Source organism: Bombus bifarius, unplaced genomic scaffold, assembly GCF_011952205.1.
Source record: "Bombus bifarius isolate JDL3187 unplaced genomic scaffold, Bbif_JDL3187 scf7180000010271, whole genome shotgun sequence".
Classification (NCBI taxonomy): Eukaryota; Metazoa; Arthropoda; class Insecta; order Hymenoptera; family Apidae; genus Bombus; species Bombus bifarius.
Genome location: NW_022885586.1, coordinates 454,247 through 479,964, shown reverse-complemented (window position 1 = coordinate 479,964; position 25,718 = coordinate 454,247). Strand labels below are relative to the sequence as shown.

Sequence of the window (25,718 nt, the reverse complement as noted above, 5' to 3'; positions counted from 1 at the left end):
AAAACGAGACAAGAATGCCTTGTTGCAGCCGCGAGCGGATATGGATGCGGTTTCAGAACAATCGCGTGTACCCGCAAACGCAACGATCAACTATTCAACTGTTTTTAGAAATTGTCATCCGTTCGAGTGATTAATTTCATCGTTCGGAAAGTAGACAAGATCTATATTTAATAGATCGTCGGAGAGAAATCATCGGATGAAACTTTTAACGTACTTTGGATCAGTTAGATTGGCGTTAAAAAAACAAATTATCGTCTCGATCACATATTCAAGGAAGAACGCTCGAAAACATAACGTCCGCTAATATACTATAATCATTCTAGTTAGAAAAAAAAATATCCTGAACGACGAGTACCACTCGACCTAAGCTGCATTCTCAATTCAGCTTCATCGTTATTCCACTTCCACGCGGACCATAACGCATCCCATCAACGAACCACCAATCTGCCTAGGAAGAGAAAAGAGGAAGTCGAACGAACCTGCGACGAACGTAACAAAAAGTCGAAGCACCTATCGAACGGCTACCTTAACGAAAGGAAAGTCGCGTAGGATCGTCAGGGGCTGGTTAACAGGGCCATAACCCCGCGATCCCACGACTTGACTCGCGTATGTCGCGACATCGTTATCGCCGCGGAATATCGGTAGTATACGCCGGTGTCCTGGAAGTGTTGCCCTAGGCGTCTCTCTGCGTGGCGACCGGGCAGTGCAAACGGCGAACGAAACGAGGCTGCAACCGTGCAGAGCACGGTAGGGTAGCTCAGCACGCTCGAGAGCACGGATGAGAGCTTGTTAGGTTAACCATCACATTGTTTCACGAGGGCGTGGTGGCGTGTTGTTTGCAACGAGTGCGTGGCGAGGAGGCCTTCCTCTCTGTGCATGCTACTCTCGACCGTCTCTCTCTCTCTCTCTCTCTCTCTCTCATTCTCTCTCTATCCCCGTTCCTCCGACCGCTATGGCCCGAAGATCGAGTCGTGGCATCGAGAGAGCGATATATCGCGGTCGATATATATCACTCGGCGAACCACTCGACTTCCATACGTCCGCTCCGGAGAGCGTACATATGTACGCGTGCATCGCCCGCGGGCTGGCTTCAAGGTCCTCGTTTAGATATCCGTTCCCTTCGAGATTATTCGAGGCAACGACGACGAAGACGATGACGACGACAACGAGAGTCGTTCGCCTTCCAGTTCGTCGATCCTTCCTATCCGAAGCCGATCGGCCAGCTTCCGGAGCTAGCCATTACCACCTCGGCCATTTTCTCTTTCGCGGCTCCAGCCGCGATTAAACGGTCCGTCGAACCCATCCCTTCGTCCCACGACGATGTAGTAATCGCCTCGGCACCGTCGATACCAGAGATTAGCGTCAATCGAAACCCTGCCCAGTCGCTGCCGTTCTCCGAGCCGATGGCTAGCGCGAGACGCGATTAACTACGCTCGTCGTGATGCTGCTTGCTGGTTTCTTGGTACTACCAAGACGAGTGCAGCGATTCTTTTTGTAGAATGTTTGTTTGGTGCGTTTCTAAAGAACGTGTGATTGGCGCGTGATTGGCGAACTTTTGGCAGATTGCCTGTTGTTGCATCTCGTGACTTGAGCGATTTGAGCAAATATTTTTAACATATTTTTCTGCTTCCCCAAATAGTTTGAAACGATTCGTGCTACTATATGTCGTTCGAACGATGAAATCTTGATTTGATATCTCGAAAACGCGTCGACTTTACGATTAGACGTGCAACGCACACGGTATCTGTTTGAGTAATGCAAATGTTGGGTCAAAGGTTTCCAGTTCGATTTAAAATCCGTAGAAAGCTTCGGAAATAGCGCAGCACTTTCTAAGTAATATTTGATCTATGATAAAGCGGCGTTTTACCACATTTTCCATCGCTCCGAGCGACTGAACAATCATCTTTCTATGTTTCCCTCCTTTCCAGTGAACGTTCTCCCTTCGATCTGATCAAAACTCTCAAACTTTCATCGAAGTTGCCTGTCTAACGCCAGACTGCAAACAAAATTAACACAAATTTGCCAACATAGAAGTTTATGCGCAATTCTAAATGGTTTTCTTCTCTTCTTTCCGTTCGATTAAAATATCCTCGTCGGGCAACAACTCGTTAAGTCGGTTTAATTCTTACGGAAATTAGAACTGTCAAGAAAGTTGACAAGTAATACTACCTTTCTGAATAATTTCCAGTTTACGTTAAAGAAGTACTTCGTACTTCCTCCTGTTTCAAGATGCTAGATCATCTCTTATTCATCAATTTTATCTCGATTAAAATATTTCTACCTGCTCGTTGCTTGCTGTAAAGTCCTATACGGGATACCCATTAAAACACATTTTATTAAAAGCTTTAGCAAGAAACACAACATTTGTAACACTTTTGCTCGTCTCGTCCTTGCTTCTTTTCCAATTGCAACTGTCCTGGCTAATTATAACCTGCAGCAAAAGTTCGCTATGCAGCACCGATTAAAGCTAAAATTATCGGCATTCCTAACAAGCAGCGGAATACTCTTATTTTAGCGAGCAGAGTAGATGGATTTAACCGAACAAATTACATTTCGCGTATTCTTTTGTCCGCGATAAAAACATCTTCCAACTAGAATAGCCGCACGGGCTATCGAAAATTTACGACAGTCGACAAAACTGGAAACGCTTGAGTAACCACTCGTTGCCTTCATTTCGATAAAAGTCGCTGTTAATTTTATCGAAGGCAGCTGCAGCTCTTTGATGCTTGCGAGTACCTCGAATCTGACTCTGTCATTTTAACCGATTTGGCAATTCTAACATTAACCAGTTCCTCGAACCTGATTTCGAACGAGCACACAGTTAAATCTTTGCTCGTGCCCCGAGCAACCTGCGCCCGGTCTATATATTCCGGAGGAACGACTATCCGGAGAAACAGAGTGAAGCAAACGGAAGACGATCGGCTCGAAATCGACGCGTTAAAGTCGTCTCGCGGGACTGGAAGCCACGGCCTAGCCATAGCTCATCATCGGGGCCGAAGTAACCAGTGGCGTTCATGAATACGTGTTCATTATTTATGAGCAACGCCTCTCGGCATCAACTGGACCAGCCTCCCTATCTACCGGTAGGCACGAAGAGAGGCAGCCGGATAACGTATTACGTCTTCATATTTTTTTCCACCGATGCACGGCTGGTAATTAAAGGTGCCCCGCCAAGGACTCGGATGATTTATCGGCCGTGCTGCTTCAGCCTGATAAGATGGGACCAGCTGATAACGAGCTGCCTTTTGTACGTTCCAGGCACCGTGGATCGAACTGGGTCTCTTTTATTTCCCTCTTTCCCCTATCCTCTTCTTTTCATCTTTTCTTTCCTTCTTTCTTTCTCGAGTCGCTGCTCAGAGTGGTACTTGGCTAAGGTTCGAGAGTATCCAGGTGACACTGTAACGAGTAGTGTCAACTCTCATGTCCATTGGCCTACTCTCGTGTTGCGGTTCGTGCAAAACAAGCGATATCGCTGATGAACAGGAAGTTGTAAATTTCGCGATAAAGTCGAAGCTAACGGACACTCGAAGGTGTTTATGAACGCTCTGATCGAGGTGTTGCGTGGAGGATGGTGCGGGGTACGTTGAGGTGAGAATCGAACTCAAGTCTCGTACGTTTTAAAACGTTCGAGAGATAATGATAAAAAATACGTATTTTATGCAAGAATCGCTCGGAATAAACTAGCATTGGAACTTAACATAGCATAATATAAAATTCGAGGCGTAAAAGAAACTACGAATATTCTTCATCAAGTCCACGATGTGACTGTTAAGTACTTTAGCTGTAATTTTCCAGAAACTTCGCTCACGCTCGAGAAAGAAATCGGCAAAGTTAAGCCCAAACGTTACAGCGTAGATGAATCGATAAAAATTTAAGGCCGGTACGTTTTAGCTGCATGGAAAAAAAACTAAATTGAAACAGCACCTGAACCTCTTAACAACGTCTCTTTTCCTCAAAGATCCTTCATGGAAGACCACTCTCTGTCCGGAAGAATCAGTCCTAATTCATGCTTTCGGCTCCAATCATCGTATTTCCCGGCGAAGATTACAGCGTTCCGAAACACTATAATTCACGCTGGATGGAGTCTCGCTTCTAAACAAACCGAAGCTGCCTCGAAAACCTAGCTCTCGGAGTTGCTCACCGGCAGTTGTTTCAAGTAACGTCAGAAACCATAGTGTTTCATTTCGTATAATATCGTTGCAGCGATGTAGCTCTCAAGCGTCAGCGGACTTTACCCTCGACAACGTTGGTACTCGAGTTTCTTGTGGTTTCTCTACTCGATAGATACGGTAAAGTCAAAGTGGTTCCACGTCGATTGCAACTGGCTACCGAAGAATGAATAGCATTTTATCATATCGATATTTCACATCTCGTTCTTGTTTCCCAATTTACCTTCGTGGGAACTGCTCTACAATTCCAAATTTTTCATTCATCGATCCATCTATTAATCGCTGTTTCGATAATCGAGGTTTCAACAGATAAGGATCGGATGAACGCTGGCGTCTGCCAATGACCAATCTGAAACAAAGTGAAACCAACACCTCGTACCACCGACTCCAGGCCCATGCAACACCAAGGAACCGTGCTTAAACCTTTACGGTCCCGTTCAGCGAAGAAATTTACGCTCGTCGACAAAACAGAGAGCTCGAGGCGGTCCTCGGCAACGGCCACGACGACGATACCCGATGATGATTTCGAAGATTTAATTAAGACGTCCTGCCGGTACTAAAAACACCCTGCTCCCCTCCCGCTGCCCTTCTTCCTTCTTCACGTCCCACGAGAATCCCCATCGCGAGTTTCTCTTCTCTCGTTCTCGTCTGTTCGCTCGTCTCTTCCGGGCCAAGTTAAGAGGGACGCCCTATCGAATGGCTCGGTCGAATTTTTCAGCCCGTTTCGAAGGACGTTTTATTGGCCGCCTGATTTACGAGGAGCCAGGCTCACCGCGTAATTTGTTGCGCCGTATTTAATTTGCCTTAAAAGCGTCCCGCGTTAAAATAAAAGGAAAAACAGAGAAGTAGAAAGAAATCATTGGCCCAAAGAGTACAGAACCGGAAGGGGAAGAGCGTAACAACTTGGCCTCTGCAAGGCCAATGGACTCGCGTCTACACTCTCGGAGGCGTAAAAACGATAACGGGCAGCTGCTTTACGAAATTTTTATTATGATGTACGCGGAGAACACACGACGAACCACGGCCTTAATGAGCCACGAACCAAACCAAAGCCAGGCTGCACGAACGCCCGTGATACCGTCGAGAGATTTCGATTTCAACTGACTTTCAGGTCGATAGTCCGTCTACGGGATTTTGAAACAGGCATTGATTCTCGGATAACGGTGAAAACTTGGATCATTATTCCATATATACGTAAGAATTGAATTCTTCTAAAAAGTAGATAAACGCAGGAAACGACATAGAATATTCGTATTTATATGGAAGAAAATGGTACATGCTTTTCTACCTTTTTTTCTCTCGTAACGCTTATACAGATGCGCATTCTACAGATGCGATAATTAACAGTTCTAGCCGTGAATAATCTGCAACACATCCACGTAACTCGATGCGCATAAATATAAAAATCTAACGAACACGAAAACCGTAACGCGAAGAAGACCAGCAAAAACTGGAAGCAGACATTTTCTCCGAGGTACTTAACACTTTCCGGTGACAAAAACGCTCGATTTTCTCGGCCACTTTATTATCTGACACAATCTCAATAAACGAGCCAATTAATAAACACGTTCCATACTAAAACTCGACACTCGACGCTTCGTTCATTAATTACGTTTCCCGCCATCGCATACCAACCGCGTCATCAAACTTAACCTCAAACAACGCCGATTTTTCAGCTTCGTTAATTACGATAAAAGAGAACTTTGTGCCCGAGGGGGGAAAACGGCGACGCAGCCTTTTATTAACTAGAAACCAGTCAACGGCGTATTGCATAAACGCGTTAATTACAATCTCATTTTGATCGAAGCGAGCTTCGTCCTGAACGCGTTTTACCTCTTCCATTTTTCATTCGAGCTTATCCTTTCAACCCGGCTTAATAGTGTCCCCTCGGTGGAAGGAACGAGCATGGGGCACGTCACAAAATTCATTACGTATAAAAAAATGCCAAGGGAGTAGAGAAGAGCCGAAGAATAAGAAGAAGAGGAGAGGTACTCTCCTCGCGTTTCTCCATTCAGGATCGCGTAAAGTTCCGGTGAAAAAGTTTCATGGCCTTTAAACCAAACCTCGCAGAACCACGCGAGTTTTTTGCCTGTACCCGGGAGAGAAACGAGGCTGCTTTAGTAACGTACGGCTAATTTCGATGTAATTTACAGGAATGTTCTGCTTCGCCGTTCAGCACGCAGGAAGAGGATCGGGTCGAATAATGTTCGCGGATTTTAGTTAATTAAATACCTTGTTCGATGCCCGGCCGCGTGTATAAAACATAAACGCCGTGCCCGTTTTATTATTCGCTCGTTTCGGTGGCCGTTTCGAATAATTTAAAAACAACGATTCTCGTTAATCCGTGGACTAAACGCAGAGGGATCCTCAGCTTCCACTTAGCCGGGCAATTGTAGAAAATAGAGAGCCGAGACGGAAATAATTAATTGAGTATCGAAGGATATAAAGTTTCGCGGAGCTACGTATATATAGAGTTTCTTAATAATAATAATTCTGTTGCCACTTTCGTCTCGAGCGAGAATCCGACAGTGAAAGACTTTATCAGTAGCGCGATGAAAAGTATCTGTCGCATACAGATGCAAGATAATCACGTCAGGCGAATAATCGTGTTTCCAAAGACTCGAATCATCGATACAGGAAATGAGGAGCTGCATTATTTTACCGGGAAAGCTTGTAAGAAAATTTTCTGTCGCTATCGAAAAATAAAAATTCGTATTCGGTTGAACCCTCGCTATTCCGGTGACTGACCGTTTCCAACGCTAAAGAAAATCGGAAGCAGTCGCAACCGGAACACCATCCGAAGACAGACGCTCGTTCGAAGCTCGATTCCCGGCTGTCTCTCCTTTCAAAGTCCAAACTTAGCCGTGTTCATGGCGATTTATATCGCGAGACGATAAATGGAATGACGAACGCGAACACGCACGATTATAACTGTCGAGGTAACGCCGACAGATGCCGATGAATCAGCGGAGGTAAAGGTCAGAGGAATATACGCGCACTTGAAAGGTCAAGGAAACGTGGTCGAACGAGCCATAAGTAAAAAAAAAAAAAAAAATCGGTACGTGATTTGAGAACTAATTAATCCACGGGCTTTCTCAACGTTGCTTCGTCTAAAAAGTGTTTGCTTTCCTTGCACGCTGCTTACGCAATCGTTCTTGTCCGAGCAACTCGTTAATTATATTGACCGACGTGTGCTGTTAAAACGATCGACGTGTAATCGAAATCGATCAGTCGTGTACTCGCGCGAGCTCGACATTCGGTTAGAACAACGTTTTCAAGGCAAGATACCGTGGATCAAGCAATCATGGAAACTTGTTCCACGCTCGCGTGTGGGTTTTCATGGATCGTGTTCTTCCACGATGAAAATGCTGGCCCACGCGTGTCATTCAACGCGCTCGATCAAATTATTTCTGTTTTATTAATGTCCTTGTGGTTGAACGTGTGCCGGTAAGTTTCAGCGGATGTTTTAATAGAACGCTTGATCTAAGCTCTGACAAACGTATTTGTATCATACGAAGAATCGTACAGTACAGTTAAAAATTGCCATAATTTTCATGCAAAAAGCGGAATAAAAATTTCATCCGGATCGTCCGACTTCCTAGAAGAGAAGCGTTAAAACGCTGTTTCATTGCTCTATAGATCAAGACGCAAGAATCTTTCATCTTCGACGAACTGAACCTGTCGACAGGCACGCAACCATACGTTCGGCTTTAATTATCAAAAAATAAAATCCCTCATTAGCTAACACGTTGTACATCTCCTATTCCTATATTCGGTAGTTAAAATGGCTCCTGGTCGATAACAAATTAATCTCCGACCTCCTAAAACCTGACAATTACATAACGAAAAATCCAACTATCCACGATCATTCACGCTTCCAATTGGAATCGAGTGATTATTTTTCCTTCGGATATCAAACAACTGCGTGCTAGTTGTCATCGATCGAACGTGGTTATATAAAATGGACGCTTTACGAGCGATAATAATTTAGAAGGGAGGAAGCCACCGGACTCACGGAAGGCGTCTTCGGGAACGAAAAAGATCATCGACTAATTTATTATTCTCCCCGCTCGAACCTGTTAACGCTTTGGCCAATAAACGAGGGACCCTTAATTAACAGCGAATCGTTTATCGCGTTTCCAACGTGACATCCGACGTGTCTCTAGTTAATTTATATAGCTGCACGCCTAGAAGCGGAAAGATTTATGTCTAACAAATGAAAACGTTAACGGTTCCAATGAATTTTACACAGCGTGTTTGTTTCTTCCAGCCTTTACGTACTTTTCTGTTTTTTCTTGTCCAACCTTTTCGTATTATTTTTACTCCTCTTTAATTTATTTTCCCTCTATCGTTCGTTTTATTTTATCCTTTAGCTTTTTCATTCTCGTTGCCGCTATGGAAGATTCGATGTGCACTAGCAGCACAGAAGATTTGTAATTAGCGCAATTCCTAAAAAACGAGCTACTCATTAGAGACGTTACGAATACGCTAGCATTTCGTAATTGAGAAAAACTCGCTTGAGAAACACCAAGAACCTCGATGGTGGTCTAATAATATAAGTTTCACTGTAAAATAGTCGACCTAGTAACAGATTCGATGTTTTACGCTACAGTTTGCTCGTCTTCGATCTTGAAAAACCCTGGTGCGTTCAAATTTTTCCTCGGCAGTATAAATCTGTTTAATTCAGCTCCCCTCGCCCCTATAATTTAATACAATTTGGTCGAAGAGACAGGCGTGTGAAATTGTAAGACGAAGGCTTGCGTAAAGGAGAAAACATCGTAAATTCGTCATCGGGACGTTAAGTACGGACGTATCGCTGGAAGCTAGTAATAATTGAGGGAACTGGCGCCTAGAATGTCAAATGTTATTACAAGAGGGTGGCGTGATTCCTCGAATCCGATGGACATGGACCACTAAAAAAAAACGGGACGCTCGATCGATGTTTCTTCAGCGTTTTAATAGTCAACGATCGCTATCGTTGACGGGATACAAGGCAGTAAAATACTAGAAACAGTCGTAAATTGGCTAAGCAGAGTAAAATCGAGTAGCGTCCGCAGAGACGATGTAATTGCGACGTTTTGCTGCTGGACAGTGGCGAGATGAAACTTGAAGACTCTCAGAACGATGTGCTAGAATGACGAATAACCGGACGACGAAGGAAATCCTCTGTAATTAAGCGAGTTACGTCGAAATGTGTCGTAATCGTGTGTAAGAAGAATAGAACGAAGCGAGATGTCCTCTATCGAATTTGCATTTTGAAAATATTCAAAAAGACTCGTATCTACGGAATAGAGCAACAAAAGTAAATGTCCATCGTGGGTTTTGTTTAACAGTCGTCGTTCCTTTCCTCTAAAACTCGCGTTTTTTCAGCTACTATAGTAACGTGGGATTTAAAATTCACGAGATCGTAGGATCACGCCTCGAAACGATGATCAAAAGGCAGGAATCCATGGAAGAAAGAGTAGCAATGGTGAATCCCGAGGTGGTTTCCCATCAGCTACCTCGACATCGCAACCGCGGCTCTCCGGAGCGTAAGAATAAGGGAAAGAAAGGCTGAAAAGAGCGCACAGAGTGAAAGAGGGAGCGGGGCACGCACGGCGCACAAAGTGCAATTTCACCATTTTTGCCTCGTAAAATCCGGCCAATGAACGACGTAAAAATGAATAACTGGAGGATCGTTCACCCGCGGAACGAACGCGTAGCGTCCCGCTTCGTGTACACGACGCCTCTTTCCCCTTGTAGCCTTCCATCTCGTCCTTCTTCATCTCGCTCCTCCTCTTCCTTCGTCTCAAGTCTCGCCCCAACCTTGCTCCGCGAAACGATTTTTATCTTCCGGGTAGAATAGATTATCTTTATTTACGAGCGATCCGTGGCGCGGGCAAATTGTTTGGGAACGGGAGGGCCGCTTATTTAGAAGCCGTAAACTATTCAATACGCCAGCGAACCAGGATCCACCAACGCGCACACGCGAGTCAAAAACGAGCCAAAAAAAGGGTGAAATCGGGTTTTCGCTTCGCCACCTTGTCGTAGCTCTGCACCAGATTCTCTCGCGATGTTGCCTGTTGTCCGTGCGATACCGCGATTACAGGTCAAGGTGTGGCGAAGCGTTCGTCGCGATTAAAAAATTAAATCGTCGAGACGCGCGATATCAACGAATTCCTCGAGGCTACACAGGGCTACGTGGATTCCACGTAGACGAGCGATTTCTTTTTTCGGATACGAGACGAAGCGCCAGACGCGTGACAATTCCGTGGAATGTGCACACGCATTGCGTGTCAATAGCTTCGGATTACGCTAAGCTCAGGCTCGGCTCTGTAGTTCTGCACACGCGAATGGGTTAATACGGCCTCTGTTTCGAGGTCTAGGTCGCGAGAAACCGTAGTCTTTGCCAGATCCTTTCACCCCGCGTCATCCCTGGACAAGAAACACGGAAGCTCTTATCTGATACACCGGCCAGGCAATAAACTTTAATCGGAAAGGCTCGTTATCGGACCGAATCCCGCGGCGATCGACTGGACGGGGAATTACGGGTCGAGGCCGATAAACGTTAGCCTCGTTCCTTTCGTTGAATAAGATGAAAGGTTGCTCGGGTGAAAAGCGTTTTCTGATGGATTTCTAATTTAGTCGGACGGGATGAATTGTTCGGCGTTTCGAGATGTTCCAGGTAGATGGTGTAGTTTCGCTTTTAAGTGGGGAGCGATTCGATCAGGGTTGCTACACTCGAGAAGCGAGAAGAGGGAACGTCGACGCCTCGGAGAAATAAAAGTTGGAAGGTTGAAAAGAAAGGAGGAGGAAATGACAGGTAAGTTTGGGAGGAAGTTTAGGATAAACGAGGACCAATGGAAACGGATTTCTAATTTTCTTCTCTCGCCGAACACCTCGAATTTTGCAGAAACATAATAACGTTTTACTATTACGCAACTTTTACGGATTATTTGATTGCTTCGCCCCTAACGGGTTAATCGAGGCGTTCGCTTTCAACGGAGGGTGTAATTTTAGCTTAATGGAAGTTACGTTTTCGTTTTCTTCATAGTGGGTGGTTACAAGCTATTAAAGATCCCCATCCAACATGTAGCAATAGGTAATCTTGAGCAGTTAATACAAATTCCTAAACGTTATAAAAACCTTGACGAATATTAGGAATTTAGATAGACACTGATGAAAACTCGATGTTCACTTGTCGTTCGCTTTTCCCAAAAATATAAAAGAAATTCCAAGTGTATTCGTGTTACATATCCTGAATCATTGAGGGATTTCAGGCGAAAATTTTAACCGACTTACGGTTAATAGAAAATTCGATTACGATCCTTCGCAACGTCAATTTCTCCCAAGGCCACGATTCGTGTGATTAAAGTTACGCAGGATATCCTCGATTCTGGTCGTTTAAAACCTGCAACCATCAAATCCCGAGAAATGCTAAACTGCTGCAAAGAAGCGACGCGAGCAAAAAGAAGAGAATCGAATAATGCCCTGAAAAGATCTCTCACGATCGCTCAAGCTCCCATCAGGCAAAGGTCAACTCTCGACGAGTCAAGACGGAATGTTAATCAAGCTCGAATCAAGCGTTAGAAACGAAATACAATTAAGGAAACCAGATAGAGGCGGAACGCCATAAAATGCACGGGACGTGTGAAATGCTACATATCGACACGCTGGCGAAGCCTCATCGGTGATCGATAATGGCAGCGTTACGATGGAAGAGAAGGAAGAACAACAAGACGCGACCATAGAAGAAGACGAGGAAGACGACGAAGAAGAAGCAGAGGCAGAAAGTTCCACCAGAAGTGGAGAAGAGGTAGAAGAAAGAAGCAACGATGTAGGAAGAAGTAGGAGAAGAGAAACGATGAAGAGGAGCAACAAAAGGCTGCGCCTCGGGTGCCGGGCGGGGCTCAGATGTTTATCCCGGTCGACCTCTTCCCCTAGCTCTCTTCAGGCCCCTCTTCGTGGTCGCTGGCGTGCCCCCTTCACCTCCGCTTCTTGCGGAGAGAAGCGCGCCCTCGGCGATCCGGAGCTCTCGAGCGTTGCATCTCTACGTTATGCGTGCTCTTCTGCGCGAGGATGCACGGTCACAGTGGCGTCGCAACCGTCACTTTGTCGTGATGTCGTATTTATGGCTACATCGACCGACCGTACGAAGATCGACTCCTGTTGGCTGTCGTCAGCGAAATTTCAACCCTTGTGGATTTCTTACGTTATCGTACTCTGAGAACGACACCATCGACTGCAACGTTTGTAAAGTGTTTGCACGATCTGTGACCAACGTTTCTCTAACAATTAAATAGTCGATCAAGAATTAATTGGCACAGAGGTTGACAAAGAACGACCGGTCTCGCGTCGTGACTGAGAAAGCGAAAGCTATGCACGAGAAGATATATTCGTCGATGTAAAGAGAACCGACCCAACGTCGATATTGTCGAGAAATGAGATTCGACTCGCGCTTCACGCGTTAGACAAAAAGCTTCTTACGCAAACTTCGATTATTCATCGTGCGAGCGAGACTGAAATCCCCTTGGAAGCATCGGGAGCAATCTCGATCGCGGCTAAACGTATTCGCGTGAATCGTCGCTGTACGTCGAAACGATCTTCCTCCTGCGAGACTCCGGTCTGAAAGAAATTTCGCTACCTCACGACAAGAAGATAATTGCCGGCGCTGCTAGCCGCCTACCGATCCGATCGCCGATCGATTATGCAAAAGAATGCGCCCGAGATAGCGCCCAGCCCAGGATGTCGATGCTACGCGAGGCGAGGCTGTTCACTTTGATAGCCATATTCGCTCATAATCGAGTCGACCGGAAAGGAAGCGAAGAGGGCGAGGTCGTCGGCTCGTGACGGGCCGCTGGACGCTCTCTGATAAAAGAAACTGAAAAGAAATAAAAGGAAAAAGGAAGAGGGAGAAGGGCAGAGAGAGAGGGAGAGAGAGAGAGAGAGAGAGGGAAAAAACGTAACCTTAATCAGACACTTCGCATCGCCTCTATTCAGCTCCTGGCGAGCGGAGTGATCTAGCTCGCAGCAGGTTCTTCGGGACAAAAAATCGATGAATGAACCTTCGCCAGAGCGAACGTTTCGCGCTTCCTATCGTCTTGCTCCAAGTTTCTGACGTGGATCCCGCGAATTTTTTTCCTCTGACTGACCACCTACGCGACTTGATATTTGGGTTCCGAGGTCTGGATAGCTTCCTCCGATTTGACACGGAATTTTTTGAGAAAATTGACTTTAGAGGTCGAGCTTCGAACGAGAAAGCGCGTGTTTGACAAGGTTAGTCGAGGCTTGACTTTACACAATTGCCACGATCGAGGTTGATCGACGCAATATCGTTGCAAGAAGCGTGTAATTGACAGTAGATGAGTGGCTTTCTTATTGATGATGCGATGAACGACCTCTACTCTAAATAGAAATCACACGCGAGAACTCTGCTGTTCTAAACTCGTCTCCTAATAAAAATCCGCAGGATGACTTACTTTCTGCAACATCTTAAGAATCCAAAACTATAGCAACGGATCTCTTTTTCCAAAACGATTCAAAAACAATCGCAAACTTCTTGGAATGTTTCTTCGTGGCGAATCAATTACGACGAGCCTCGCTCCACCATCCATCGAACCTTGGTTCTTCCTATTCTCCCAATCGTCCGCATTGACGATAATTAAAGCAGCAGAAAGCGAATGACAAAGGGCACGCCGTAGGAATCCATAAGAACAAAGGAGCGCTGGCTGCGCGAGGATCGTTAGCCGCGAGCACGTACACCGCTGATGACGCACTTCCGGCCGGTTGAACCCCCATGGTGGCCCCGTGATAATTCCGGGGGATCGAGAAACAGCTCCGAGGATCCATCCACCGTGACTCCGTGGCCCCGTGACGACCCCGTGGTGGATGTTTGCTCTTGTTGCGGTGCGCAACACCGGAGAGGCCGCCGCTCGGTAGGAGAAAGAGTGCGGAGGCGAACGAAACAAGATAAAGTGGAAGAGACGGAGGAGGAGGTGGCGGTGGTGGTGGAACAGGCGAAAGGAGAGCGAGGGGCAGTAACAAGAAAAACAGGAAGACCCGCGAGGGGAAAGGAGGTGGACGAGAAGGAGTGCTCGGATCCAACGCCTAGCCTCCGAAGGAGCCGAGTGCCAGCCCGATGGTAGCGGTTCGCTCATCATTGTAATTACTTCGCGAGGATGTACCAGTATATTGGATCATTATCGACCGCTCCATATCTACCACCTAGCCCATAAGTATAGACTTATGCTCCCGATGCCTCGTAACAGCTGAACCCCCCTTCGTGTATTCGCTTCTGCCAAACGCGCGTATATCTTCCACCTCTACGAGGGGAAGGGGCAAGAAATCTTCGAGTATATTGGCACACTTGTATGTAGCAGGAGAAAATAGCCGCTGCCACTTGCAATATAACTCGCTGCGTCGTTGTCGTACGAGATTATTGCCCCTGGAGACCGGATTGCGTAGGGTGTCTTCGGGTACAAGACAAGGGGCTATTAGAGGTGTGTCATTTCGAACGGGGTTTTTGGTTTCGTTCTTTTTGGAATTGCCACGACGTTTCGAAGGAAGTTTGAAGATATTCGATATTCCGCATATCGACGGATATCGCGTACTTCTTTCTCGCTTTCTTTGCCAATTATTTCCTGTCTTCTCGAGTTGTTTAATTCGTCGTAGAGATTATGTACTCGGTTACCTGTTCGGTTTACGACGAGCAAAATGCTTCATTCTAAACGGCGAAACGCTCTATGTGTCGGTGTAATCTCCTTCGTATGAAATAAATAATTTAAACAAGTTCCAAGAGCTTCGCTCGATCTCGGTTTCAACGAAAGCTACGTTCGCGTCTACGATTATCGCGAGCGTGTAACTGCCACAAATCCTCGGAAAATAATAAAAGCTTCGAGCAGCATTGCACGCGAACGATCGCCAATTACTTTGTCGCGTCGTAAATCACGCGAAAAAAATTCCCATTCATGCAAATCGGTATCAGCGAGCACCGCGGGCCGAATATCATTCAGCTCGTCCCTCGAACGCCATTCGAGCGAGTTATTTCAAGTGGCAATGGTTATTACCCCACCCTATATATCGAAGGGAATATATACCTTGGCCGCAGCGATGGAGTCACGTATGTCGATGATACGGGAGCACGTGCACCGGTGTTGGTGTCCACACCGGCGAATCTCGATCTTGGCACGTACGAGCTAACGACTCGTTCGTACGAGTCTCTGATCAAATAACCGCGACCCGAACAACTTTCTCGGCGGATCTGCATCTCCCTGTCGAAAGGGCACGTTCGAGGAACGTATCGAGAGAAGAAGAAGAAGAAGAAGAAGAAGAAGGAGCAGGAGGAGGAGGAGGAGGAGGAGGAAAAAGGATCACGGAAGCGCGTATCCAACGACGCTGGATATTAGACGAGTAATTGGAATATGAGTTTTAGATCGTTACTGGAATTCGATTTAGATTGAAGATTAAACGTAGATTAATCTAAGGGCTCAATGGAAGATTGGTACACGCCTGTTTTTTTTTCTGTTTTTATCAGGAACTAAATGAATAGAGAAAACGATATATACCATTCGAATTTGCCTGGAAGACTTGATTATAAATTTCTCAGTTTTTATGGATACACACGGTGCTTTAATGAGAATACGAATGAAATTCATTTTTCGTTGTAAACGCATCGGATAAAACATTTAAAGCATTTAGAAAGTCGTAGAATAGAAAGTATCAACATTCTAGTTGTTAATGCAGACTCACTCGCAAAGTTCACTCTGGATATTACGCGTCTAATATCGAGCTGGAAATTGTTCTACGTTACAGAAACTGTCCCTTGGAATGCCGTAGAAATTCGATCGCGAGCTTGTCAACCCGGTCGACGTGACCGCGCGAAAAGAAAGATCGCTTCCGCTCGAACGATAATCATCGATACATCTCGATACATCTCGAAGGATACGCACGCCTTCTTTGTCCGCGAGATCTATCGTATCTCGCTTCTTTCTGTCGCACGAATCTTCGATTTTTGACCACCGACACGCTCGAGATACGATGTCTCTTCTAAGCTTCTCAACCGTATCGAATATCAACCGCTTTCCGATACGTAGCGAAATAATTAAAAAAGAAAAAGAACGTTCTCTCACTTCGTGTTACTCGCAACGTTCTCGAATCCATCTCGTCTTCCAAACTCGGATCAAATCCGACTCAAAGCTTGTAAAAAGCAAGCCTCGCCTAAGGTGCGAAGTTCGAACGTATAGCGTCAAACGTTCGATCGAAATCGATCATCGGATCTGTTGAGCAACAGCAGATAAGGGAACCGAGCCGTTAACTCGGAGCAGCGAGGTTCAGGACACCGGAGCCAGGATCGATCCAGGACGTGCAACGGGAGCAGTCGAGGCAACGGGAGCGTATCGAGAGATGCTTTGTCGATAATCCTTCAGGGTAGGTCGGCGTGCATCGTGCTCGGCCCTATCGAGCCGATGCACAAGTCCAAGCGAGGCAAGTTGCTCGTTCGCTCGGGATCAGAAGCAACAACGGCAGCATCGGCATCGGCATCAGAAGAAGAAGAAGAAGAAGAAGAAGAAGGAGAAGAAGAAGTAGCAGAAGAAGAAGAAGAAGAAGAAGAAGAAGAAGAAAAGGAGGGACAAGAGCAGAAGGAGCGGCAGGAAGAGGAGAAGAAGGAAAAGAGGAGAAGAAAGAGGTGGAGAGAAGAGAAGTTATCGGGTCTCTTTCTCCATCCTTTCTTTAACCTCTGGCTCGCTTCTTCGGCCGCCTCCGACCTACGTGTAGATGCTCAGGTGTAAAACCGTTGATTGCCACGCCAGTATTTTCTCTTTGCACGGCACGATGGTAGTAGCGGTGGGCGTGCCGGCCACGACCGAAGGGAGACGGCCAAGGCCTCCTCTCATCGTGCTACCGCGATTATGTTTATTATACTTTGGCACACGCGTGTGCGTACGTGCGAGTACTTACATCTGGCCTCGCCTTTCCGCCGTATAGCGAGCATCATCGCTCCGGACGTGACGCCGGGACGCGGCGTTATTCGCGCCAACTGCCTCTTACGCGAGAGAGCTTCCCATTCGAGTTCGCTCGAGCCAAGAAGCTCGTTTCCAGAAGCCTCCCGATACTCGACGGTTAATTTGGGAGACCGTGGTTAAGGTACGACCGGCGGTAAATTAAAATTTTGATGGAGTTCGCGCGACGATCGACCGCTTTAAAATTGGGAACGGGAAGTTGGTGGGTAACCACTTTGCCTTGGAATTTGGTCGGCGACTCGGTGATGAGCCATGCGCGCTTATTTAATTTTGCGATACTTAGCCGAGAATAATCTTTGATGAAGTAATACGTGTACCTTGCTCTTAGTAGGAATATAGTGGAGGTAGAAATTAAAATAAACTGCCGCGATTATTTGAAATAATTCCTCGAATTCTACCGACGACGTAAAAATGCTAAAATGTCAGTCTTTTAAATACGCAATTTCTTCTTTGAACAGTGAAATAACGCGAATAAATCATCCGCTTTGAAGATTTTATCGGTATACTTAGTCAAACTTTATCTTCGTAAAACTTTCCTGTACGATAAAACGCTTCGTCTAATATCGATATGGAATCAATGACGAAATTCTTAAACTCTTGCACACAGCTGTGCTCCACCTTCTCGATTACGATACTATCGCGTAGGCTCGTTACAAAAGAAGCTGATCGAATCGATATTCCCGTGAAGGAACGGCAAGCGCATCATTATCAATGACGCTCGTGTCACGAGCACGCACGTATCAGGTTCGAGACTGAGCGGCGAGGATGAGGCTGGCTTAGAATTCCATCGAGGTGGAGCCTTGACATTTCGTGGCCTGGAATCGACCGGCATAATTGATCGGCCTCTGGCGGCTCCCATTCGACGAACGACCATGCTATTCCATTGCGTCTGGTACGGTTACGACGAACTCTGCGTACGACCTCGCCGACCGGTAGAACGCGGCCACGTTGACTTTGTGAACTGGATTCCACCGACTCTGGTGGGGATCCGCTATTCCTCCACTTTTAAATATCTTCGCACTTTTACCGTGTTCGCTGCTATATCGTAGAAAACGAAGAGTATACGTTCTTCATCTTCTACGAGAAAGCAGTTTTTAAATTCCGTACACGGTCGACCGATCCTAAAAATTATATTGTCTTCCTATATCATTAATTTTTGGCATACCGAAGATATCAAAGTATTACTTCCCAATAAGTTTCCAGAATTTATCAAGTATTTTTAACAAACGCTATTCTTGTGGAATCCTAACGGATATTAATCGATAATTCTACCAATTGATCCAGAGATGGGAATAAATTTGAAAAAGGACCAAAGGACAAAGCACTTGTTCGAGCAGCTTCCTCCGGTCTCTCTATTTTCCTGACCACGAACGACCCTTTTCCCGCAACTATTCCCATTGACCGCAAACTACGCAAACACAAGGCAACGACCAATTTCATTCGCATCCTCTGTAGCGATTATCTGCGCGGAACCGCCTATTCGATCATTGAACCGCGAACGCCGCCACCGTTCTATGCAACGACTTCCAATAAATCGGCTGTGCGCACCCAACCGCCACTTTCATAAATTACACCGTCTCCGGCATCGATGTTCCGTGACGCCAAAAAGTTACAGCCATCGGCGGGACTATCGATAACTTGGCTCTGGTACCAGGCGACACCGGACGTTCTCTTCTATGGACTTTCCATAAATCGGACACCGAGGAACTCGCCGATAAATCTGGATGCAACTATGCCCTCGAGGAACCATTTACGACGAGGAAAATAAAAAAGGGAGAAAAGGAAGAATCGAAAGGAGAAAAGAAAAAATCTACCACGACCAAGATACTGTCTACGAGGACGTTCTCCCTAGCATACCTGTCATTATCGCGAACGGTCGTTGCAATTCGTTCTGGTTAAACGTGGACGTTCGACCGGTGGCGAATGGTGGCCGACTACGGCAAACAAACGCTACACTGGCGCAATTTCGCGTCGTTAACGACGTCGAGGCGTCGAGGCGAGGGACGCGCGTGTGTGAACGCGCCAATAACGCCGCTCAGGGCGTACTAAAAATTTTATAGCGTCGCGCGTACGTCAGCGTGAACAGGGCGGAGGATGAACAGGAGGAAAGAGCGCGGAAAGGAAGGCGAGTAAGAAGCGAACGGTGGCGATACCCTGTTTAACAAAGTAATGACTACAATTATTCTGCTTTACATCTGCCTCGCGGAGCCACGGCCACGATCCGACGTACCTTCGAACGGAGACGGTGCAATTTACCGCGGATAATCGTCGATCAAGAAGAGTTACAACTGCCGGAGATTGTGTCAGCTACTCGGTTACATTGAAACGATGCTTCTTTTTTCACTTTGCACGATCGCTGTCCGGAGAACGCATAAACCGATGGTTTATCGCTCAATCTCTGTCCTCTTCGGACTTCCTAGCAGATAAGAAGAGAAATTTGAACGGTTCAGAGCTTCGAACGTCCGACTCGATAGAAAATAATGTACAAGTTCGATCGTAGCATGGACCAAGAGAGAGATTTTCGAGAGTTTCGAGAGATTCGGAAAATCGTACAGCTATTAAAAATCTACACGCTAATGTGTCGCGCTAATTTATCACGTCAAACGACTCTGGCTGAATTAAAACATCCACAACTGCTTCGAACGAGATCCGAAACTCCTTCCAACACGAAATTCGTCATTCGCAGGAGCAAGCAAGCGAGGAGTCCTCGCGTGCAGAGGGGACATATCGTCTTCCTCGTGAGATAACAAAGCATTCCAACCCTCGACCGGCCCAGGTCCCGGGCGTATAGGAAAAGTTGCTCGCGTGGTTCGTGTCGTGGCTCGTTCAATTTACATAAACACGTACTCATCGATTGCTGGACCAGATTGCCGGCCGTTATTACTTCTACGACCGGTTAACTGCGACATAGGACCACGAATAATCGCTAGACCCTAATCGTTTCGTTACGCATCGACCACGACCACGACCACGTTCCGAAGATCGATATACCGTGGTCCAACGAAATATCTGGTCCGTTTTATTTCGGATACGTGTCTCCGTTACGCGCGATCGACTCCAGAAACAGCGTGTTTCACTGTTTCAAAGTGATTCTTTGATCGTGACGATGCTGCCACCTTGAAAACGTGCCTTGTTCTGCGGTGATGTAATTTTTTGCGACTCGTGGCCCGATGATTTTGGTGTAGGGAGAATCGGAATGGCGATAGACAGAGAGGCAGGTGTGGAAGACGGTGTAGGTTGATTGCAGGTTCACCTAATTTCGGCTGATTGCAGATGGTCGTGCAAATTAATAGCTTCGAAGAAGACGATGATTTCGAAACTTTTTCCTCCGATATTGGCACTATTACTTTAATAACTGCGATGCTAATAAAATGAAAAGAAAATTGAAATTGTGGTTTCTAAGAGAATCCTTGTAACGCGATACTCTGTGTCAGATTTTATGACGAAAAAGAAAAATTAACAAGAAAATTAAGGGGAATTAATATTAGAGGAAGAGAAAAATCTTTGAATCGAAGCGAACTCGAAACAAATTGATATAAAATTTGTTTTTAGGAAAAATAAAGCAATTTCGAATTTGCATACGATGCAAAAAGGAAATGACACGCGGAATAAAACGAATTAACTTTTGCCTTGCAAATGGAGGAACAAAAATATTTAATATATAGTTTTACCATCGCGAACTCCTCGGATATATCTACGTATTTTATTTGCAAAATCATCGACGGTCTACTAACAAACAACGCTTAACCTTCCATTATAACATCCTGTCATTATAAACGGCATTTTATGTTCGCTTGATATTTCCAATTTTAGCAAAACCATCCTCGCGCTCATTTACCTTCATCATTTTCGTTATTCGACCAGATTTCGCATAAATTCCACTTCTTATGATCAATTGTAAAAAGATCATTGCACAGTTGATTATCCGTAATCACGGAAAGCAGTCTTAGAAAAATATATAAGAAACTATACGTTGCTAATAAGACGCACGGAATTGCTTAAAAACTGATCATCGTATCGTTAAGACAATTTAACCAATAATATCGCCATAGTTAAATATCTAAATTAACAGGTTAATAAGTTAATGCGAGTTGGTAAGTTAAACAGCGAAGATGGTAAATTAAACGACCAACGAATATCGTTTCGTGGTTGAACGAACGCGAGAAAAGTACCGATATTGCAAACAGGCGTAGTAAAATTAAAACAAGTTAATTCTAAAGCCAGCGGCGATTGAAACATAAAATTTGTCTCGTTGTCGATGTAAAAATTTTTAACGATCCTAATTCAATAGCCATGGACGGTAAATCGATAAATCAGAAAGAAAAAAAATGATAGACAGAAAGGCGAACAAAAGTTGTTTGATAGCTCACCAAATTGGCACGCGAATGAAGCACCGGCATCAGGAAATCCATTCTTCTCCGAACCTGGAACAAAAACGAAAGATAGATCGTCAGATGGAGGAATCGATAGCGGGTTAAACGCAGACGGATAAACGGCAGAATCGAACAAATGCAGATGCAAGGCACCACCCACGGCGTAACCCTTTCCCTCGACTGTCATTAAAGAGACCGCCCTAGATGTCGATTCCAAGGACTCGCATGAGCTCAATGGAGAGATTTTAATCAAATCGATCGTGGAGATTCGATCGAGATTCGTGGGATCTACGTTTCATTGTTCAACAATGTCGAGCGTATGGTAACGTGAATGTGTACGGTAACGTGAATGTATGTTAATGGTTGGTATTGTGCGGATGTTGTGCTGTTGCATCGAATGGCTGGGGATTATAATGCTTTTTAATTATACATATATCGAATGATGTTGTAACATCGTGAGGTTCGTTACGAGAACCGATCCTATGGTAAAAGTTAGATTTTTATCGAGATAAGTAGGAACAATCCTGTTTGAAAAGAGAAAGCTTAGAAAACAGAGGTTAATTATCATAATGGTGATAGGTTAAAGGGATAACAGGAATCATCGTATTGCTAAATGGCAGTTGTAATAGATTTTGTACGCAGATTAATAGACGGAGAATATTAATTTTTATGTCAATCCCACGACGTATATGTTGTGTAACTTTTTTCAATACGGACGATTGTCTAGAAATTTGTATCTTTACGATTCGATATTACACGTTTTATCTATTTTCCAATTCAGATCTTGACAATTTCTAAAAGAGAGGAAAAAAACGACACTTGTAAGAAAGCAGAACAGGAACCTTTAGCAGGCGTGCACTTGCTAAACGGAAGATCGAAATCAAAGAAGCCTTGGGCCGCACTGCCGGACGAGCTGAAGCACGCTAGAGGGGGTAGCAATTCCAATCACTCGGGGATGGAACGCGTATCGATCGATCGATCGACGAATACCACGTGCTCCGCGACTGCAACTGTAGGTGGTAGTCGGGAGCACCACCCACGAAGTAGCTACTTAGCATGCACGACCAGCTAGAAGGTAGCTACCTACCTATCTGACAAGGTTAACTAATACAACTTCCCTGGTCGAGCAGATACTCTTTTGATTGCAAGCGCGTCGATGAATCGATAGAAGAAATGCGATTTCTAACGATCAGTAGCGGCAGAAAGATATTTTTCGTTGCGGAATATCAGGTCAGGCGAGAGAAAGAGAAGAAAACGGAGATCCAGAAAAATCCAAAGATTCGAAATTTCAAAGACTCGAAAATCCAGAGAATACAAGCGCTCGTTTTTAATAAGATACGCGAGTATTAAAACGATTAATCACTCGCGAGGAAATAATGCAAAGCAACCTGCAACACGAATGCAAATGAGAGGAAACCAAATAGAAACAATGATGATCGGACAATTTACAACGTTTACACGCGCAGCTATCGACGAATCGTTAATTAAATCAGTGCGATAACCTAACAGAAACGAGCTGTCGTTACGGATCGATTTAATTGGTCTTTGGTCAGCGGTATGTATTATTCCACGTTGGTAGACCGGTACGTCGAGCCACGTCAAAACGTTGAAAATGAGAAAACCTCGCAGCGGGGCACCTGCTACCGAGCTTTCCATACTTCCGACCGTGACTTTTTTCTCGGTCCACGCGCTCCAGCGGATTGGAAGCCGGTCGCTTCAGCGGACGCCCAGCATGGGGTGGCTTCGTGCGAGCACCACGACAGTGAAATTGCGCGATTACTCGTTTTCTTGGTGTTTCAACGTCGGGGCTCGTCGGAATACCGATATATTAAGTCATAAATTCGCGACTAAGGCCTCGCCGGGATTAAGGACTGTACTTCGTGCTTGCGAAGTATACCCCTTTTTGCGAAGACAAATTTGGTACCGGCCTGCGTGCAAAAAATTTATTAATAACACTGATCCGTAGGAGAGAAATTTCGTTCCTTTTTTAGTTTACGTTTCATTTAGGTTCGCGAAGTTTCTCCAGGGTTTTCGAAGACAAATTTTACGTCGCTTCGCGTACAACAATTTATTAATAACGTAGGGGAACGTCGTGCCTTTTTAGGCTGCGTTTCGTGGAAGTTGGCGAAACTTCTTTATTTTTGGATTGTTATATGAATGCGAAGATTTATTAATGATATTAAGCGTTAGGGTCGTTGATGGCTCAGGCGGAATTGGATCCTTGAATTTCTTCGTTAAGGATTTTTATTTTCATTGAGAAATTCTTGCCGCGCTTGATTTATCGATGATTGTACGGTGTAGGGGGCGTTAATAAGGGTCCAGAATTTTGTCAACTGGCAAATTGATAACTCTTCTTATTAAAGCACTTTTTCTTACCTCCATATTCTTCTGGAATGAAGTGAAAGCCCCAGTCGAGGCTAAACATTTTGGCAGATCTTTACAACAGTATTTTAGTAACATTAATTTATCGAAGGTGTTTTTTAAAGTTACGACCACAAGAACACTGATATATCCTCACAAGAAGTATTAAACCGTGTTTTTCGTTAATACAAAAAATTTAGCTCGATTTGGTCGGTTTTAATTAACACTTTTCTCAAATCTATGTCAGTTTGCTGACAGTTCCAAAGCACAGCTACGTGATTTTCCTGAAATCGATTATCTTCGCTGAAACTTACGACATCCCCAAACTTTGCTACCAAAATCAAATTTCTCCCACAAAATACGAACAACACGCGTATCATATGCCAATCAACGACACTGCACAAAGTACAGTCTCAAACCATACGCACTACTGGGCCTTTCAATAATCGTCTAGAAACGACGTTCGATCACCTAATCATCTCGAAACAAAAAATCTTGCCATAAATACCAGCCGCTCTTCGCAACATGTAAACCCAATATTCGCTGGTTACAGCACGGATTACCATTTTGCAGTACAACGAAACAACCTTGAAAGACGAAGGCGCGGTCAAACAGGCTCGACAAAAAGACTCAAAGAGGCTTAGGAAAAAACGCGAACGCGGATTTCCCTTTTGCACGTAGAACCCGATGCTTTCAGCATCTGCGGCGTTTCCTATGGCTGCGTTCCTTTATCACGATGGTTTTGCCACTTTGCCGCTAGAAAGGAACGCGCACTTACCCGCGGATCATAAAACACGTCGTAACCGTACTATTTCGCGCGATCCTGGTCGATAGTCCGCTTTTGCAGACTGGCGGCCTGCACTCGCCTCGCAGACGAGGCGTGCCGATCCTTCCCCGCATGCAGAACGGGGCTACTGTTTTTCGCGTTAGCGCAACACGCCGTAATGCCACCTCCTATCCGCTGGATTAGATGTTTTCTGGAATCGTGCGGTTTGCTAGAATGATCCGCGACCAGCTCGAATCGATCGCCAGCGATGGGAATAAGTGCGCGTCAAGTAGCTTCGAATTCGATCGCAACATTTTTGGCCAACGAAATGAAACTTTCAAGCAGATTGGAATTTTTCGGAAATATTTTCGAAAGAACGTGAGCCGAGGAGTTGCAGGAGCGTGTAGTAGAATCTTAAGATAATAAATTGACGAACCGCAGAATGCTATGGCAGACTGACCGAAGCAAAATAACGTTACAGTAGATCAAACTAAATTAAATGAAATATAAATAAAATAATATAGTAGATTATCGATAGATTGGCAAGCTAGGAAAACGAACGAAACCCGTATAGATCGCAGCTATGCTTCGTGAATTCACATGGAACTCGCTCCCATCGCTATCCGCAGGCAATTCGATTGGGAATTGCTCGGTATTTTAAGTCGGGGCGACTCTTTCGCGGTAAACGGTGGCAGCCGTTTTCCTGCGCTAAACGCGCGGAACGTGTTTGCGAAACGGAGCCAGTCGATGGAACGAAATTGGAGATATTCGAGGGCGATTTTGTGGAAGTGCTGCTAGGTATCGATAATGTTCCGTAGTGATGGGTGATTTGTTTTATGAGCGCGGATCCAACGTATATGGAAGATTGTTTGACGTGGTTTCGGATGATTTGATATTTCTTGCGGTTTCAACGAATAAAGAAATAAATTGGAATGTTGCCGTGGTTAATTGACTTAATTCGACTACGGTCGAATGATACAATAATAGACGATAAAACGTTTCGATCGATTTCATTAAAGTGATAAAATGGACGCGAAAAGATACGACGAGA

General features: G+C 45.2%; 1 protein-coding gene across 2 annotated transcripts in view; it reads right to left on the bottom strand.

Moving 5' to 3' along the window:
• The window catches only part of LOC117216325, a 175,936-nt gene extending 151,860 nt beyond the window's left edge, over positions 1–24,076 (bottom strand). The window contains exons 1-2 of one of the 2 annotated variants that reach the window (XM_033462946.1): positions 23,917–24,076; positions 21,538–21,591 (exon numbers count right to left, since the gene is read on the bottom strand). In XM_033462946.1, coding sequence (XP_033318837.1) covers positions 21,538–21,591; positions 23,917–23,965 — 103 coding nt within the window. In that variant the 5' untranslated portion in view covers positions 23,966–24,076. The remainder of the gene's footprint in view (positions 1–21,537; positions 21,592–23,916) is intronic. The other variant, XM_033462947.1, reaches the window with a different exon arrangement.
• Between the last annotated feature and the right edge of the window lie 1,642 nt (positions 24,077–25,718).